Source organism: Pezoporus occidentalis, unplaced genomic scaffold, assembly GCF_034315485.1.
Source record: "Pezoporus occidentalis ecotype Australia unplaced genomic scaffold, CSIRO_AGI_Poc_V1 ctg12, whole genome shotgun sequence".
NCBI classification, from domain to species: Eukaryota; Metazoa; Chordata; class Aves; order Psittaciformes; family Psittacidae; genus Pezoporus; species Pezoporus occidentalis.
The window spans coordinates 5,336,349-5,353,784 of record NW_026912994.1 but is presented as its reverse complement, the minus strand read 5'-3'; the positions used below and the strand labels follow the sequence as shown (position 1 = coordinate 5,353,784).

Sequence of the window (17,436 nt, the reverse complement as noted above, 5' to 3'; positions counted from 1 at the left end):
CTCACAACTGAGATTAAAACAAAGTCCCGATTCTCATTTACATGAAGAATTGCTGGCACTGAATAAATTCTCTCTAGTGCAAACAAGAATCACAAGAAGAAAGCTGGTCTAATACTAGGTGTTTCTATTAAAGTGATTCCAGTGCAATCTTCTAAAATGACCCAGATTAAAATTAAAGTCTTCCATTAGGAAAGGAGGCCAGGAGATCCAAAATGGCAAGAAAATCCAGTCAGTTTTGTATGTCTCGAAACAAGTATTTAAATATTTCATTTAATCAGTTCTTGCACAATGGTACGTATCTTTACATGCCTTCATCTTTCTCCTTGAGAAAGCAGATTTGAAATGATCTAACATGAAAAATACTGCTAAGTCTATTCATAAAACAGTATTCTATATTTTTATTTTTCAAACAGCAAGTGACCACATTTAAAATGCATCATTTGCAAATATAAATTACCAAACTATTAGTTTAATTAAAAATAAAGCAAAACCATAACTTCCCTTAGTATCACAATACAGAGAAAGGTATTATAAACCCCCCAAAACTAAGTTAACCATAAGAAAACAATAATGTCAAAAGTGATGAAACTCATTAAGACACTTAATGAATAAACCAATCCTAAGAATACAATACCATTCACCATGATTATGTTAAAAAAAAAAAAAGAAAAAAGCAATCTTTCATTGCATTATACAGATAAAACAATCCAATCCTTCATGCCACATTTTGTAAACCATGATATAAATTACACTCACAGTCAAACGAACAGGAAGAGTAACTCCCAAAATATTTTACGTTGCTTTTAGGGCAGAAATAAAGGCAGAAATAGAATCATTTAAAATATATCAAGTTTAACCAAAATTCATTTGGTCAAGCCTGCTATCCAAATAGTTTTGTTTCCTGCAAAACTATTTTTGTCTTTTTTGAATTATGAAATTTAAATGTTTCTTTTAAAATTAAATGCAAGTCACACTGAGCTACATTAAATCCTTTTATACTTGGATCATTTTTGCCTTGAGACCCAAACATCTTTCATGTATCTACACACACACAGACACACAAACACACACACACTCTCTCTCTCTCCATCAGGAAATTCCTCATTTCACAGGAATAAAGAAACACTCACATACTGATTTCTGTCAGGAACATAAGAAATATACAAATTCATACTTTTCAGGTTCCTACAAAACCATCTCTCACCTATATACAAACTTTTACTGATGGAATTGAGGCTACAGTCTTTGATAATAAAAGGACGGAAAAGATGTTGTAGGATAAAGAAATACTGTACAATCATTGAAATAAACCTATTATCCTAATTTTATCTGTATGCATTTTTTTTTTTATTAATTGAAATACAAAGAAGGCATATGGACTTCTGGAAAATAACATTATATAGGAAATGCACTGTAATAGTGTTCCACTATATATATCATCAGGTTTTCATAATACAATTTCTTCTGTACTCTAGATTTTGTACTAATTTCTCTGTCTTCATCAATTTCCAGATCCAATTCAGCACTACATAGTATGCCTTCAAAATAAAACGAGGTCACTTGCTTTACTGAATACCAAGTTCCTTGCCAGACAGCACTAAAAAAAAAGACAAGACTACACAAAGTCCAGTATAATTCATTTCTGACAATGAAAATTTCAACCCCTCATACTGTTGTAAAATTCCTCCTACTGAAATGCTTTACTACAATAATAATAATAATAATAAAAAGCATACATTACATATAAAAGATACCAGTGTACTAAAAGTGACAGAAGTGGACTAGCAAATCCTTCAAAGCACATATTATATAAATGACTAGCATTTAAAAACATTTTTTTGTCTATAAAATGTAGGTCATATACATTTATAAATTGGGGGTAGGGGGTTCTAAAGCAGTGATGACTGTTCAGATAGTTATGCTGCTCTGTACATTCTGTTATCTATTCAATTCAAACTATAAGTTCAACATATAGATTATTTATTGGAATATACCCATCTCATAGCTTGTAATTTGAAAAATACGCAACTCAAACGAAGAGGTGACTTGTAAGTTAACTGTTTATCTGCATATCACATAAGAAGAGAACTACTCCTTTCTACTGGAGGCCAAAGTCTCATCAGTTCAGTACCGGGACTTAAAGGCTCCAGATTTAAGCGGAGGAATTGTCAGGAATCGGCACAGAAGCAGAATAGTATCTCTCATCCTTTAGAGACACAGCTATTCAACTTTTGCAGTCTTCCTCAGCTTGCAGAAGTGCAGACAAGCCATTCATTTCTTACTCAAAGTGTGTACAGATGAAGCCACAGATCTAAAGACTGTCCCCTATGTGACTGAAATTGTGCTGTGTAAACAATGTTATATACTCCAGCAGGAGGACATCTGAATTTATTTATAAAAAAAATGATTAAGAATATTCATTAATTCAAACAAGGCTATTAACTCCCAAAGGTATTTTTGGAACTTATCCTCATGCTACTTGTAAAGTTAGCACTGTTGTGTATTATTGCTTACAACCAGTACATCATCATATGCCTTCTAACAGAGCGGTACTGTGATCAGTTCGTAGGTATTTACAGGCTTTTTTGTTTTGTTTTTAAACAAGCTATAAAAACATTACATACTTTACAGACAATACAAATACTCAAGTCGAACAAATGGAATGCATAACAATAAGAAACGTCAAAAAGGAAGACTGACATAAGTCCTTGATTGTCAAGACACATTTATATTTATATATAAACTCTAGCTGTGCAGAATCAAAGATTCAATCATAGGTACATCCTTATTTGATAAATCATATTTACAGCATGATATTGCATAAAAAAATAAAATAATGTTGTTTACACAATATTACCTTTCCATCCATTGGATTAAGGAAAGCAAGAAACAACTCTTAGAAATGTTTTCTTGCCTCAGTTTGTGTTTCCTACCAGAAGATGTAATTTTATAAAGGAAACAAGGTTTTATATGCCAAGTAGAGCAAAAGCGACTATAAATTTATTGCCCTGACACAAAGCAAATTAAAACTGGACAAAAATTTAAATTTTAACTTAAAGACATCTTTCCATTAGCAGTAATACTTTCCTAGTACTTGTCCTTTGCAAAGTGAGTTTTAGCTAAATGCATTACATGCCTAACATAAACATGCATTACTGTAAGTTGAATGAACTTTCAAAGTTACAAGGCTTCATTTTAGTAAAAAAAATAACACTAGGAAACTGTAACGTTATTTGTTTGCTTCAGTACCAACCATGTAATTTGAAAGTTCACATGTGGACTGGTACCGAGTTGCATAAACATATTTCTGCCCGTTAAAATTTTCAAACGGATTCCCAGGAGTATTAGGTTTTTCCCTCTGAGTTGTAATGGTATTAAAACAAGCAAACAGAGAATAAAAAAAATCAAAGCTCTCAAAGCCAAGAAAATTCAGTTAGCAAATATACATACATAAAGTAGTCCAATGCTGCAAAATTCAGAATGAATTCATCCAAATATTCTGGTTCATTTCAAATAGTTACTACATATGATACAAATACTGTAAAAATATTCTGAACAAGCATGTTATATAATGTATCTGTCCAGGTGGAAATTTTTCATAGGAGAACATGTATGCTTTAGAATAAACTCCAAAAGTTACAGTAGAACCCCAATAATTTGCAGCAATGGCTTAGAAACCCTTTACAAATGATAATTCTGAAAATAGTGAAGAAGCAGGCAATGAAAGCAAGGATGTCACATCATAAAATGTACTTTGTTCATTTATTTTGACAACTGTAATTTAGTTTTCAATACTTCTTCTACCTCCCAGTATACTTGTATAAATTCTGTAGTATACTTGGGTGAAGTCATACAGTATTTCTAATATCAGACCTCACTACAGTACTTTTTAGACTATTGCAGAGAGGTGGGGAAGAGATCATTGGGGATGTATAAACCTAATGGAGGCTCTGATTAGCGGTCAGCGAATTAGCAAGATTTTACTGTACTTCTCAATTAACAATGAAAAGCTCCCATCATCCAAAAAATTGACAAGTATAATCTAAAAATAATACAAGTGTCATTTCACATGAATACTTTCTTGTCCTATTTTCTTCTTGAAACACCATTTTCCTAAACACAACACTAGGAGACACAAGATCATAAACACAGTTCTTTTATCATCCAATTTAAATTGTTTAGGTTGATATTCGTAAACCAACATACAGTAACACATATGGTTAATCCTCCTCCCCAAACCTTGTAATTTATGATTAATTCATTCTCAAATCAAATGAAGAAAATGTAATTGCCTATTAGCATACCATTACAATTCCTTCATTGTCTGTTATATTAATGGTAAAACATATCAATGGGTTCATGCTAAAAGGGACACTGTCAAGTAATTTAGGACCAAAATATGGTCTATTAATATGTGTGTGTGTATATATATGTACTGCACATATAGTTTGGTAATAAATGTAATCAATTTCCTCCTTTTTAAAATCATCATTGCTCTATCACTAGGAGATATCCCCAAAAAATTCCACCTTACACACACACAAACACACACACACTCTCAGTGCTTGCATGACCTTTAAGTAAGAGCGTTTGCTGTTAGATCTGTGGAATATAAATGCTCACCCCAGCTTTATGCGGACTGACTGAACAGTATCAGTCTATGAAAAGAACAGAAAAACAAAGTTGCTTTTTCCGAGATACAAACGGAAAACTAACAAAAATGCGCACAGACCAGATCAAAATGAAGAGTGTGACTCTGTAGCAGATTAAAAACAGCAAAACATCAGCAGTGGAAAATGTTACTAAGTAATGTGATTATTAACAAGCAAAAACTTCCTACATAGTTAAACCTCCCAGAACTACATATACACTTATTTCATAGTAAGAGGGCATATGCTTGGGAAATCATTGCTGTATACAGTTGGCTATCTCCTGCAGTACAGAAAGCTTCAAGTATCAGTGGATTAACTACTCGCACCACCGCTTTAATTGTACACGTGGAAGAATCCTATAAGACAGTCCCTTTGGGGTAGACAGGGACTTCAACACCTATCCTAAGGCACGGAGTAGAGCTGTAATGGCTCAGCAGCAGGCTAGAGAATAAGCTGCGACATAAAGAATAACTGTTCCCCAGGTGAGTGCCACTTTGTTCTGAGCAAGTTCCTTCAACTCTTGGAAGCCAAGAGCGCTTGTTCCCTCACACACCCCAGAAGTAACTCCCAAGTCTGAATATGGCATGGAGTGAGAACTACTCCTTCCTACTCCTCAAGTCACTTTCTCACAGCATACTATCAATGTAGTAACTTTTGAAAATAAAGCTGAGTCAATCTCCTCAGGGAGAAGGAAGTTTTGTTCCTCTGACCTTCCTATGGGGCCAGAGAAGTGCAGTAATCATCTAGCTATTTTTTTTTTTTTTTTTTTTAGCTTTTGCTGCTTGTTGTATTTAACAAATACTATTATTAATGGCCATCTACTTGCAGCAACAGGTCATTAGAACAATGACGCCAACACAGTATTACTCAGGCAGCACAGGCTAGGATGTCATGTAAATGAAACACTGAAAACGAAACATGCATTACAAGAGGTGGCTTCCAGGGATATTGGGGCCAGATGTATTGTGTCTGTGCAACACAGAATGGAAAGTCAAAAAACCAAACTGACCATAAAGGAAGAAAAACAGAGAGACATGAACCAGTTTTAAAATATCCTTTAAAGAAATTTCTTTACACATATCATCAATAATCCATGAGAAATTTACTTTTCTCCCTTGATGCTCATTCTTCATAACTCAGGGCCAAATACTCGGACAAAATTACTGGCAAGTCATGGCATGCTGAAACACCTTCCTATATTATACACAGGATCAATGAATCAAAACAGAACCTGCTTTGTTATACAAAAGTATTAAGAAGTTTACATAAATTGTATTTCTTGTCAGTATAAGAAGCAAGCAATGGATAATAAACATACTTTCTCCCTCAACTGTACCAGGTGAAGGAAGCACTTAAACAGTGCTACCATTAGGGAAAAGAGATGGATCAGCTTCCTAGTAATGAAATTAAGAAAAATACTGCTACTGCTTTGGGAAGAGGTGGGAACTGCTGTATGATCTTCTAAAGTCCTTTCTTAAAAGAAGGATGTATTTTAGCCCCTTGAGACGCAGTCTTTTCTCCTAGCTGATGGCTTCATCTGAGAGATACCACCTAGCAATAGTGCTATAAAAGGATGTATGCAATCCTATTTAAAAAAGAAACACAACCACCATATACATACATACCTATATATATATATATATACATGTGTGTGTGTTTTTCCCTGGTTAATCAGCCTAAATTAGGCTTAAACTGCCTTAAACTACCAGACAGTGTCCCTTTAGGGAAGGTGCAAAAAAATGAACATACAGTTCAAAATCTGTAACTTGTTAACTTAAACTATACAATAGTTATGCTACTCAAATATTACCACCTTAAAAATGCACACATAACTACTTATCGTACCATACTGTATACTTCAAGACAAAGTACTATTCAAATAAACATATTCATGGTACAGGGATAAACTTGGTAGTTTATTTATACGGTGAAATGCAATGAAAAGTTCTGATCACTTGCCTATGCTGGAAAAAGAAATCCTGTTCACTAGCATTATTCAGCGGTTCTGGCTGGTAAAACTGTAATGACTTTCACTAAGCAAACACTAAAAAGGTAGGGAATTTGAATTGAATGCCCACTTCTTCAGCTTTCAGGGGGTACTTCAATAAATTTAATTATCTCAATTGTCAAAATTCTAGAAAGAGAATTAAAATTTTTTTTACGGAAGCTAAGTGTACCCAATCTCAGGTATACTGAAAAGAATTACTGTATGAGATGAAAATGATGCAACCATATCAAACCTAAAAATGGTTTTATTTTTTTGAGAAATTAGAACTATGAAGTTGACTAAGTGCTCTATGTTAACCATTATGAGTATGTAGGGTAAGGTACAATTAAGCTTTTAAATCCTGGAATACACAATTTGTGTAAGCATTACGCAATTGGGAATGTCAGCTACAGAGTATTTTAACTAAAACTTCAGAATCTTGGTATCTGTGTATGAAAAAGTCATTAAAAAGTTACATCTAGATTCGGCTGTACAAAGAAATACACATTACTTCAGGAATGAAGTAAAGGCTTTAGCAATTAGGCATTTTGCTTTAAAAAAAGTGTTTAAAATATTTTAAATTAATCAGACTTTTAAACAGTAGTCTACCAAAAATCAATTTTTCCTCCAAACCAACTCAAGGTAATGCAAAGCATAAATAAAAGGGCACATGGTCTATAATTATTTTTGAGAGAGATGGGCAAACGATTCTTTCTTTAGAAAATGCCATCTTTTAAAGCCGTATTTGCCTGCCTTTGAATCTTATTGTTTATTCTGTGTGTTCAGTACATGTTGATTCCCTGCTGAAGAGCAATGACTATGCTGACAAGCTTAGAAATGACAATATGAATAGTGTCAGACAATAAACTGTCCTCCCGAAGCATAGAAGGAAACCAGTAAGGAAACAATCATGGGGGAAAGTCTTACCTGGGGATTTCGTTTATTTAAAATTTCATAGAAGGTAAAATATTTTCTAGATTCAAACAAGTGAATAATAAACTGCTTTTGATAAGGGCACCAACATCAGGCAGTTCAACAACTGCTGACTAACAAGATAAAGAAAAAAAAGAAAAAAAAGAAAAAAAAGGAAGCAGTTATTGGTCTTGCTAATATCAGCTTAGTTTTAACACAGAGCTCTTAAAAGCTGTACAGAACTCCATTTTACACAGAGCAACCCCCTTTTGACAAATGTGTTCTAAAGTGCCAGTATTATTTACAAAGGTTTCTCAGCCAAAAGTCTGGCCTGTTGTGGCATCAGGTGAAGAAGTCATCCCAGCTCTGCTATCGTTTACATTCACCAAGGGAAATTCTGGGAAATCAGCACTTGTCCCTGGTCCCCGAAGGTTCACCTGTCCATTGGCAGTGCTAAACTGAGATGATATTCCAGCTCTTGTCCCATGGTACTGAGCTCTAAAGGGCTGCTCAAACGAGCTAATCTGATATGCTTGATGAACAGGCTGTGCCTCTGCTTTCTTCTGAGAAGTTACTTGATCCAAGAAGTCCTGTGTAGAGGAGGAAGAAGAATGATTTGCCTCATCACCTGAAAAGGGAAAAGGGTGCTGCGAATCACCAACAATTAGTCCAAAATGAGACTTGTCTGGAGTTGTTCTTAATGGAGAGTTCATTCCCGATCGAAAGCTATTGACAGGTATAGATGTGTAGACCTTCTCCATGGAAGGAAATGCTGGCTGGGTTGTAAGAGTCTGGTTATCAGTCACAAAATTAAGGCTTGGGTTGTTCAAATAGGCATCATTTTGGCTAGTTCTGTCCAAAGCTTGTTGTAAAAACTTTGAATATTCTTGTAACATACTAGCTTTATCTGATGAGGAAGCTTGAGAGCTTGTCCCAACAGTCTCAGATTGGGTGACCTCAGATACTTCAGAAGAATTGATTGATATACTGGAAGTCACCTCAGTGTCAGCCACACTGAAAGATATCTCATGTTGTCCATTAGCCTTGTGTGAATAATGATCTAGCAGAGTCTGCAGTACCTCATCTGGAATGACATTTTTGTCATGGTTACCTTTAATTTCAACATTCAGTGCCTGTGTGTCTAATATTGAGGCTGTAGCAGTTTCATCAATGACGCTGGCCACAGCCGCCTGCGTTACTGAAGGTTGAGATGCTATGGTACTTACATTCAAGGCATATTCTCTACTGTTATTACTAGCTGCTTGTAGATATCTCTTTTTCTTTAAAAACTGCATTGCATCATCATAATTAGTGCTGCTGTGTACAGGCTTACTGGGTCCTTCCTGTAATGTGTCAACTTGATCAATGTCAGCATTACCTTCAGAGTCCAGTAAACTTTGCTTATCCACAAGATCAAAGGCATACTTTGAAACCTTGTTGTCTTCATATGTAGATAAGGGTGAAATGGTTTGACTTTGCTCAAGTGGCTGTTTCAGACTCCTCTTGCTGTTAACCTTTTTGAGAACAAGTTTAGGTGGGTGTATTTCTCCAGAGTTTGCTTCTTCTAAGTGCGTTCCACTGACCGAAGAATGTGGCATCTCGACAGCATATTCCGCTACCATATATTCATCTTTTACTTTAGTACTAGAAGAGTACAACGGCAAATAGTCATTTTTGTCCTTCTTCTGTTCCAATTTATCTGCACTTTCCTTATCCCCAGATTTTGTTTTCTCTGTTTTCTGCCTTTTCTTCTTTGGCAAGGAGCTGTCTTTCATAGGCGTAGAGAAACCAGAATCTTCCTCTGATGGCAAGAAGCCAACTTTGGTGGCACTTCTGTTCGGTTTCTTGTCGCGGTTTTCATGGCACATACGTTTATGTTTCAGCACACGATCAGTCCTGGAGAAATACTGCAAAAGATTATTTTATTTTATTATTTATAATTATTATAATTTTTGTAAAATATATTGCCAAAAAGAAACCTTTCATTCTAACTAATTTACTTGATAATTCATCCACTTTCCTGATTTCTAATAAAGTGTCAAAAAATGGTATGTAATCAATAATTAAGCAGACAGTTGTGACTCTGCTCCACCTGTGCATCAGGACCACAGACCACATACCTCAACAGAAAAAAAACATTTGTTATATGTTTATTTGCATGCACATGACTACAAGACCTGGTAAAAATCCTATCTGTACTGCTTGGGAATTGGCTGGTGTTTTGTTTTGCAATTGTGAAAGATTTCACTAAGTCATCTTACCTGCAAACAATATTCACACTGGTAAGGCTTCTCTCCACTGTGCGTTCTTTTGTGCCTTTCCATGTGATACTTCTGAATAAACCTCATACCACATTCATCACAACGAAATGGCTTTTCACCTGATAAAAAACACACAGCAATGTTAATCTAAAAGAAAAAAAAAAAATCTATCTTCTTCCATACAATTACCAGCACAAATATTACATTCTCTATCAGAAATTATTAATAAAGAGGATTTAGCCTGTTGCTATGAAAAATAACATAAGGCTTCCCCACATCACATTTTTCCCATCACTCTGCAGTCAATGCCTCTAACTTTAAGCTTTTACACTGAAAAAAACCACCCCAAGCCAGCCACCGCCTTCAAATCTAAATTCTTGCGCCCTCTTTTTAATGTAGTTGCAGATATCTGTCTTAAACCTAACAAATGAAGAACTGCAAGGACAGCTTTCCTGAACTGCTGCTGCTGCATAATATTTTTTTTTAGGGCAGCCGATTGTATAAAAATACCTCAATTCTCTCACCAGCTCATTAACTCAAACCCACCCCTTCTAGAAGAGAATTATGCATTTCCAAGCTTTTAATTTAACATTTCAGAATGGTGTGCTGTACTTTCCATATTTTTCCTTACCTGTATGTAGCATTGAAATAACTGTTCTAATAATAGCTATTTTGGTTGGAAACCAAATTTATTTATTTATTATGAATTAAAATATTTTAAAAATTAAGCTGAAAACAAGGGGCCTCTGTAGCTGAACAGCCATTTGCATACTTACAGGCTTTTCCGTTTGGTTGGGATGTTTTGCTTTTTTTTATTTTTATGAAATATTTGTTCAGACAATATTCATTGCCCTGAATTCATCTTCAGTTTCCCCCTTATTTTTCCTCTCAAAGAAGCTCTGCAGTGATCCTTAATAACCCTTTCAGAACCTGGGATAACTCTTTTTCTTAAAAAAACAACCTTTTGTCCTACATCTTCCCTCCAGTATTTTTATTTTCCAGGTTTCTCTAAAAAAAAGACCAAGTGCATTGAAAAGCTAGGTTTACTTTTACAAAAGTTCACTATTATTTAATAAAGCTCATCCTGAACAACATTAATATTTACTATGAAATAGTTTTGAACTGGATTGTCTTGGCAGTATCTATCAACATCCTTTGTTCGGATACTGTACTGCACTGGGTTTGGGGATATACATAATCTATCTTTTGTCTCCAGAAATATGCAATTTCTATTTTTCTGAGGTAGTTTTATTATTAAAAATATTTTATGAGATGATTTATTACATTTTAATAATAAATACAAAATGTTAATAAATTTTATTATTTACAATGTTATTAGAGTGCATATTTTCCATTTAGAATATTTAGCCATCCTTCTACAAAAGGAAATATGGTACCTTAAAATAAAATATGGGTATTTATAGAAACTAGAATGGAAAAATATCTGTATCACTCACACATTTGCTTCTAGTCAGATCATTAATGCCCAGTTTCAACCTTCTTAATTCCAGACTATTTCTATATCTCTGCCTTTTAAGCCTATGCCCTATTTCCAATTATTAATTCTTAACTGTCCATGTGTCTTCTCAGCAAGTCCCTTTCTTGGATTAAATTATTCCAATTTATTCTCTCCTAAATCAAATTATTTGCTCTCCTAAAATCTCTCAGCTTCTATCAGTTTTTTCTGTAGGCTCACAACCTCAGCATCCTAAGTCTTCTTTCACATTTAGTCAGAGACTAATTTTTACCATTTCTTGCTTATTAATAATTACTGTTTTTTTTCAGCACCCTTCATAAATTATAGGGCCTACCATATAATACTCTCATGTACTGTCTATAAACACATCTTCCTCTCTGGCCTATTTCTTAACATTCAAACTCCAGTTTCATTCTTCATGTTCTCTTTATTTGCTATGCACCTTTACTACTTCAGTGCTTTACTTCCACCAGCCCTGTTGAGACTTTGTCAGTTTTTTCAAAGTTCAGTCCTTGTCTTCATTTTTAAAGAAGATGAGCCAAGGCGTTTAGTTCTCATTGTTCTTGTTTAATACACAGGAACCCTTCCATTCTCAAAGATGACTAAATCCTTGTTACTTACTGTTTTCTTTCCCTTTGCCCCACTATTCTACTTTGTGTTTCTTTTAAATTGCCCCTGCAAGCCCCTACAAACAACCCTCCTTACACTGCCTGGAAGTTTGCTTTCACGCTAAAATCTTAGATTTTAGGTTGTTGTTTTTTTTTTTTCTTTCTTTTCTTTTCTTTTTTAGAGAAAGGAATCAGTTGTTTGGGATGAAAAACTCTCCTGAGCCCTAGGGAAGCCAAACCACGACAGAGAAGCAAGACAGCTCAGCTTTGTTCTAGCTTTGAACTGCCCCCTAAGGAGTTATCTTGTTACCCAAGAAAACGCAGAGCACTTCATTAATGCACTTACCTTCAGCCTTATACCCATTTTTTCTGCAAATGCATGGTCACAGAGTTCCTTAACATTTGTCTGCTCAAGCTGGCTATTTGATGGCAGAAGACTCTCCCAGCTACCTATTCCCATTTCAAGGCTTAAATAGGGCCAAACAGGGGCTCTGAGTTTTTTCATTGTAGTATATTACCAACAACAACTATTTTGGAGTCTTTGAGAGTACATGGTGGTACCACTGATGGCCACGCCGTAACAGGAAGAAAAGTCTGGGGACACTGTCCTTGAATTTCAGCCCTTGAATTTCAGCACAACACAGAAAATAGTATTTTTCGGTAGAATTCCAGAATGCTCTGGAAGCAAGATTAAGAACACTTTGTGAAACTGATACCATACTTAATTTTTGCTTTAACCTTCACAAGGAAGATAATGTTAGGAAAAGATTAAAATTTAATATGCAGATATGCTTCCTATAATAATTTCTCTCTAGCAGAAGCTGGAAGCTTAAGATGCCTTCTGCAACTTTGCTGTACTTTTCAAAGAGGATCTACTGCAAATGGAAAAGATCATTAATAACAACCCTTTTCTAATGTAGGGAGAACCTAGGAGATAACTTTCTGAAACGTGTTGGTGAGTGGGAAAGAATCAGGTGTAGAAAAAAGGTCAAAATTTAAAAATACAAAACAATAATTATATGCATTATTCTCAAAACCAGCCTATGTTTTGTGTCTTCATTGGAAATCTATTAAAACTGAGCAACAGAAGTATTTATAAAATTTAGCAGAAATACCGTACGTATGAAGGCTATAACGATTATAAACCCCCAGGCATTTTAAGTATCTAAACAGAGAAAATACAAAATACCAAAGAAGGCAACAAAAAAGCAGCATGACTGAATAATAAGGCACTTGAATCGTTAACCCCAGTGTTGCTTTATTCTTTTTTAAATGTAATCTCATTTTTTGTGCTTAAAATGGGAAGTAGGGTGGGTTACAGAATTAGGACACATGAATGCATGAGTGGGTAAGGTGTATAGACACATCCCCAAGCAAAAAGAGAGCAGACATCTTTGAAGAAAAAAAATCAAAACCTAAACCATTCAGCATCTGTGAGCCTAATAAACTCAAAATATGAAAATATTTGTGTACCAGCAACTCTCCCCTCCCTTACAACTGACATGGCAATTTTCTGTATCATTAGCGACAAGTTTAGCAGCAGGGCTCCAGCACTGCTGCCCTCCTCAACACACAATTATTTCTAGTAAGTGAATTTTGGCTTAATGCAATGTCTGCTTTTAGATGCAACTATTTAATTATTTACACAGAATAATGTTCATTGATTGCTTCCTAACTCCCTCATAACATTTCCTTTGAAGGAGTAGTTCAGAGAACCGAATTCAAATCACACTGGAACTAGCTGGAGCACCTGTAAATTCCGGGCTTGTAACAGGCATAAAATGGGGCTTCTAAGCGTTACCACTGTCTCCAGTGGGGTTAAAACAAACTGGAAAATCTGATAAACATCTTTAAAAGTGTAAGAATCAACCTGTTTTTTATCAGGGTTTTGAAGACTCTGAAAAAGTTGGTATTAAAAGTGGTTACACAGAGAGACAAAAATGCTAAATAAAAAGAAAAAAAACAGTATTGAATTTATAAGGAATATTTCTTTAAAAGCACAAATAATACAAAGAGAGTTTCATTTTATCTCCATCAAAGTGAAACATAGACCCACTGCTCACCCTCAGGTGAGAAAAACAAGCTGAAAAATCAGCTGTTCTGGATGGGTTAAATTATGCAGTCCTAAACAACAGAGCAATGCTGCAGAAACAGCTAAGGCCCAATAGTCAATATTGTCACACAGAAGTGAAAGCACAGACAGGTATATAGAATGCCAATTAGCTACACTGTAACTAGGCAAAACCAAAAATTAAGCAGTAGTTAAATACTTGCTAGCTAAATGGACTTCATAAACATTTTATCCACTTGTGGAAGCTGGGTCTTACATTTTCTCCTAACCACCTACTAGCTGTCACCTAAGAAAACACCTGTAATTCTACAATTTAAAACACAAGCACAATCTTCAATTTCCTGAGAAACAACCAAATATATCTCAGGATGCTGAGGAAAGGAGGAAAACAGTTATCTAATACAGTCAGATAACAATATAGTTAATTTGTTAAATGGCACCTTTTTCCCTGCTAAACAGAGACTAGTATACGTAAGAGCTGGGACCCTGAGATCCCACCACCCCCTCCCTCCAAAGCTTACAATCAACACAAAATTCTCATTAGAGCTAGAAGTTGAATTAAAAAAAGTAATTAAATCTGTTTATAAAATATTTGCAGTCAAGTGTTAATTAACTGAATCACCCAGACTCTCATTTTCAAAGCCACGTACAGGGAATAATCCTCATTAAAAAAAAAGAAAAAAAAAAAAAATCATCTGAAAAACATGGAGACTACTTAAATTTTTGCCTTTTTTGGAGGGTAAAGGGGAGAGGGCTGGCCAGATAGATGGAAGAGAGTGAATGAGCATTCTTTTCAAGAATAGTATCTACACAAAGTGGAGGCAGCATGGTTCACCAATTCAGAGCCAGAGGAAATACTAGGAGCAGAACAAAGACACTGGACAGAAGAATGGAGGACTCTTCTGTGGCTGACTGGCTGAAGGAAACCTACTTAGTCTGGACTCATGGCAACCTAGGATACAAAAATCCAATAAACAACAGGGCATTTGTGCATGTAACTCCCTGTACACTGCTCTGAAAATTCATCTCGCAGAGTTTTTTCTCCCTCTCAACTCTTACACATGCACACACTGCACTGCGTGTTAGTAGCTTTCATATCCATTTAAATAAATGCTACAGCCAAGAAACACTGTGCACATTCAGCAGCTCTGCTTTTCTGAAAAAGAGGCTGAGAAACTGGCATCTAGTCCAAAGGGACCATATTACAAAATATTTAAAGAGGGATTGAAAGGCCATGCACCAAAATGCCAAAAACCCAATGAAGACAAACCTGTTAAAGAACGTGGTTTTGTGCAGTGCAAGAAGATAAAAAAGTAAACATGTATAAACTATAACTCTTTTTGGCTTAAAACTTTGGGCCTTATTTGACCTATACTGCCTATTTTTAAACTAAGGCTCTTATTAAAACAGTTCTGAATTAAAACTTAAAGAAAAAAAAAAAAAGGCGGCGAGAAGTAAATCTGATACTAACACCTCTGGGGTTAGGCATTTTGGCCATTTTAGTCCTGGCACTTTTTCATCAAATTCCAAAATAAAGAAATAAATTACTGAAATGCAATTTGGAAGTCCCCGTTATCTGAATTAACTTGATACAACAAAGACAGAACTGCTTAACAAACTTTGACTTCTGTGAACATACAAACTTCATGGTTTGTTACTCCGTGATTCTTTATAGAATACTACTTTCAGATTTCTTACTGGAGTTTACAGCCAAAGAAAAGTGGAGCAAGTTGAAAGCACAACACTAATTTATTTTTTAAAGTTTTATAACATCTGTTAAGTTAAAACAACTACAACAGGGTTTTAGGCTGCATACGTATTACCAGAAACCTTGCCTGAGTGGGGAAACAGTTTTTAAGCACGCCAGTAAAGATACTCAAGGCACTATACTCACCAGTATGAATCTTCTCATGCCTCTGTAGCAGGTACTTCTGTATGAAACGCATGTCGCACTGACTGCACTGAAATGGTTTTTCACCTTGAACAATATAATGCCACATCCATAAGTTAATAACTACACACTGTTGTTTCTGATAACTACTTTTGAGGAATATTAAAAAGTCTGCGTTAAAAAAACAGCATCTGAGCAAATTCCAAAAATACTCTAGTACCAAAAAACATTAGTCTTACTAAGTATAAGAACTGCAGAATTCCTTCCATGATCCTAAGAGTCACATTAAGACTAACACGGAAGTGTGATCTGAAATGGCTGTAATTTCCTTATGAACAAGATCAATTAGGATGCTGGCATAAGACTTTATTCAGGATACTGGCACGCTGTTATAATGGTAAGTACCTTTTTCACTTCTCCGAACCAGAGAGATACCTCATCAGGCAAATAAGCAGCCGGAACACATTTTACAAAGGGGTCAATTTTGGCACTTAGGCTACAAGTCAACCCTTTACTTTCTGATAAAGAAAGAAAAGAAACCTTGTAAACAGTTAGGTCTTCAGTTTATTAAACATATGTTGATTTTTTGTTTCTGGTATTCTTTTGACACTTTGGTGCATGGAATCTCTAAGCTTAGATGCCAAGTTAGCTACACTCTTAAAACTGAAAATCGCATAGAGCTGAAAACATTGTTAACATAAGTAAACAACTCTTTATATAGTAGAAAAGACAAATTTGAAGTCAAGCAGTACCTGTATGAATGAAGACATGTCTCTGTAAATGGTAGTTGGTTCTAAAGGCAGCATTGCAATGCTCACAAACATGAGATTTGTGGGTTTTCAGACCAAGTGATCCATCCTCATTTATTGTAAGGATCTATTTTAAAAAGAGTAAAATTTGTTCTCACACTACCCTCTAAAGATGTCTTATTAACTACAAAAAAAAAAAAAAACATTAATTTTTTCGATGCAGAAAATTAAAGTATTTCAGGTAAAACAATTCTAATTTCTACAAAGCTATGTGTTAGGATTTTAGCATACATTTCCAATTGCAGTCCAATCCAACTTGTACCTCATTTTGTATTAAAGAGAGATTTCAACAGGACGGAGACAAAAGCAGCTCATGGAAAATCAGCTCAGAGCTCCCCTATTCACAGCTGGGTTACTTTATATGCTACTGTTTACTTTGTCCGTCTGTTGGAATGGACATAAAGTAACCAAATCACCTCTGGGCACTGAACCACGGATGGCCATATTTTAAAGGAAAAGTAAAACATTATATTCTTTTTTTCAAATTACAACTGTAAATGTTTGCTATAAGGCATTAAAACTTATCCAGGAGAGTCATACAAATTATGTACATCTACGTAATACCAGCAGTCCCAAAGGCAAAATTGTATTCTAAAAAGCAAAACCCCAAAGCCAAACAACCAAGACAATAGTATTCTTCTTCTCCCCTTTCAGGTTTTTCACTCAATAAAATATTGCTCACTCAATATACATACTGAAGCATCTCCTTGATGAATTCACCTTGCCACCCCCCACTGCTCTGCTGTCAGACAAAGCTTCTATTTTCAT

General features: G+C 35.1%; 1 protein-coding gene across 7 annotated transcripts in view; it reads right to left on the bottom strand.

Moving 5' to 3' along the window:
• Window positions 1-374: 374 nt before the first annotated feature.
• Window positions 375-17,436, bottom strand: part of ZNF148 (zinc finger protein 148) — a 43,834-nt gene continuing 26,772 nt past the window's right edge. For 5 of the 7 annotated variants that reach the window (XM_062606892.1, XM_062606923.1, XM_062606912.1 and 2 more), the window contains 4 exons: window positions 16,612-16,735; window positions 15,863-15,946; window positions 9,813-9,931; window positions 375-9,458 (listed from right to left, as the gene is read on the bottom strand). In XM_062606892.1, coding sequence (XP_062462876.1) covers window positions 7,866-9,458; window positions 9,813-9,931; window positions 15,863-15,946; window positions 16,612-16,735 — 1,920 coding nt within the window. In that variant the 3' untranslated portion in view covers window positions 375-7,865. The remainder of the gene's footprint in view (window positions 9,459-9,812; window positions 9,932-15,862; window positions 15,947-16,611; window positions 16,736-17,436) is intronic. The other 2 variants (XM_062606921.1, XM_062606925.1) reach the window with 1 other exon arrangement.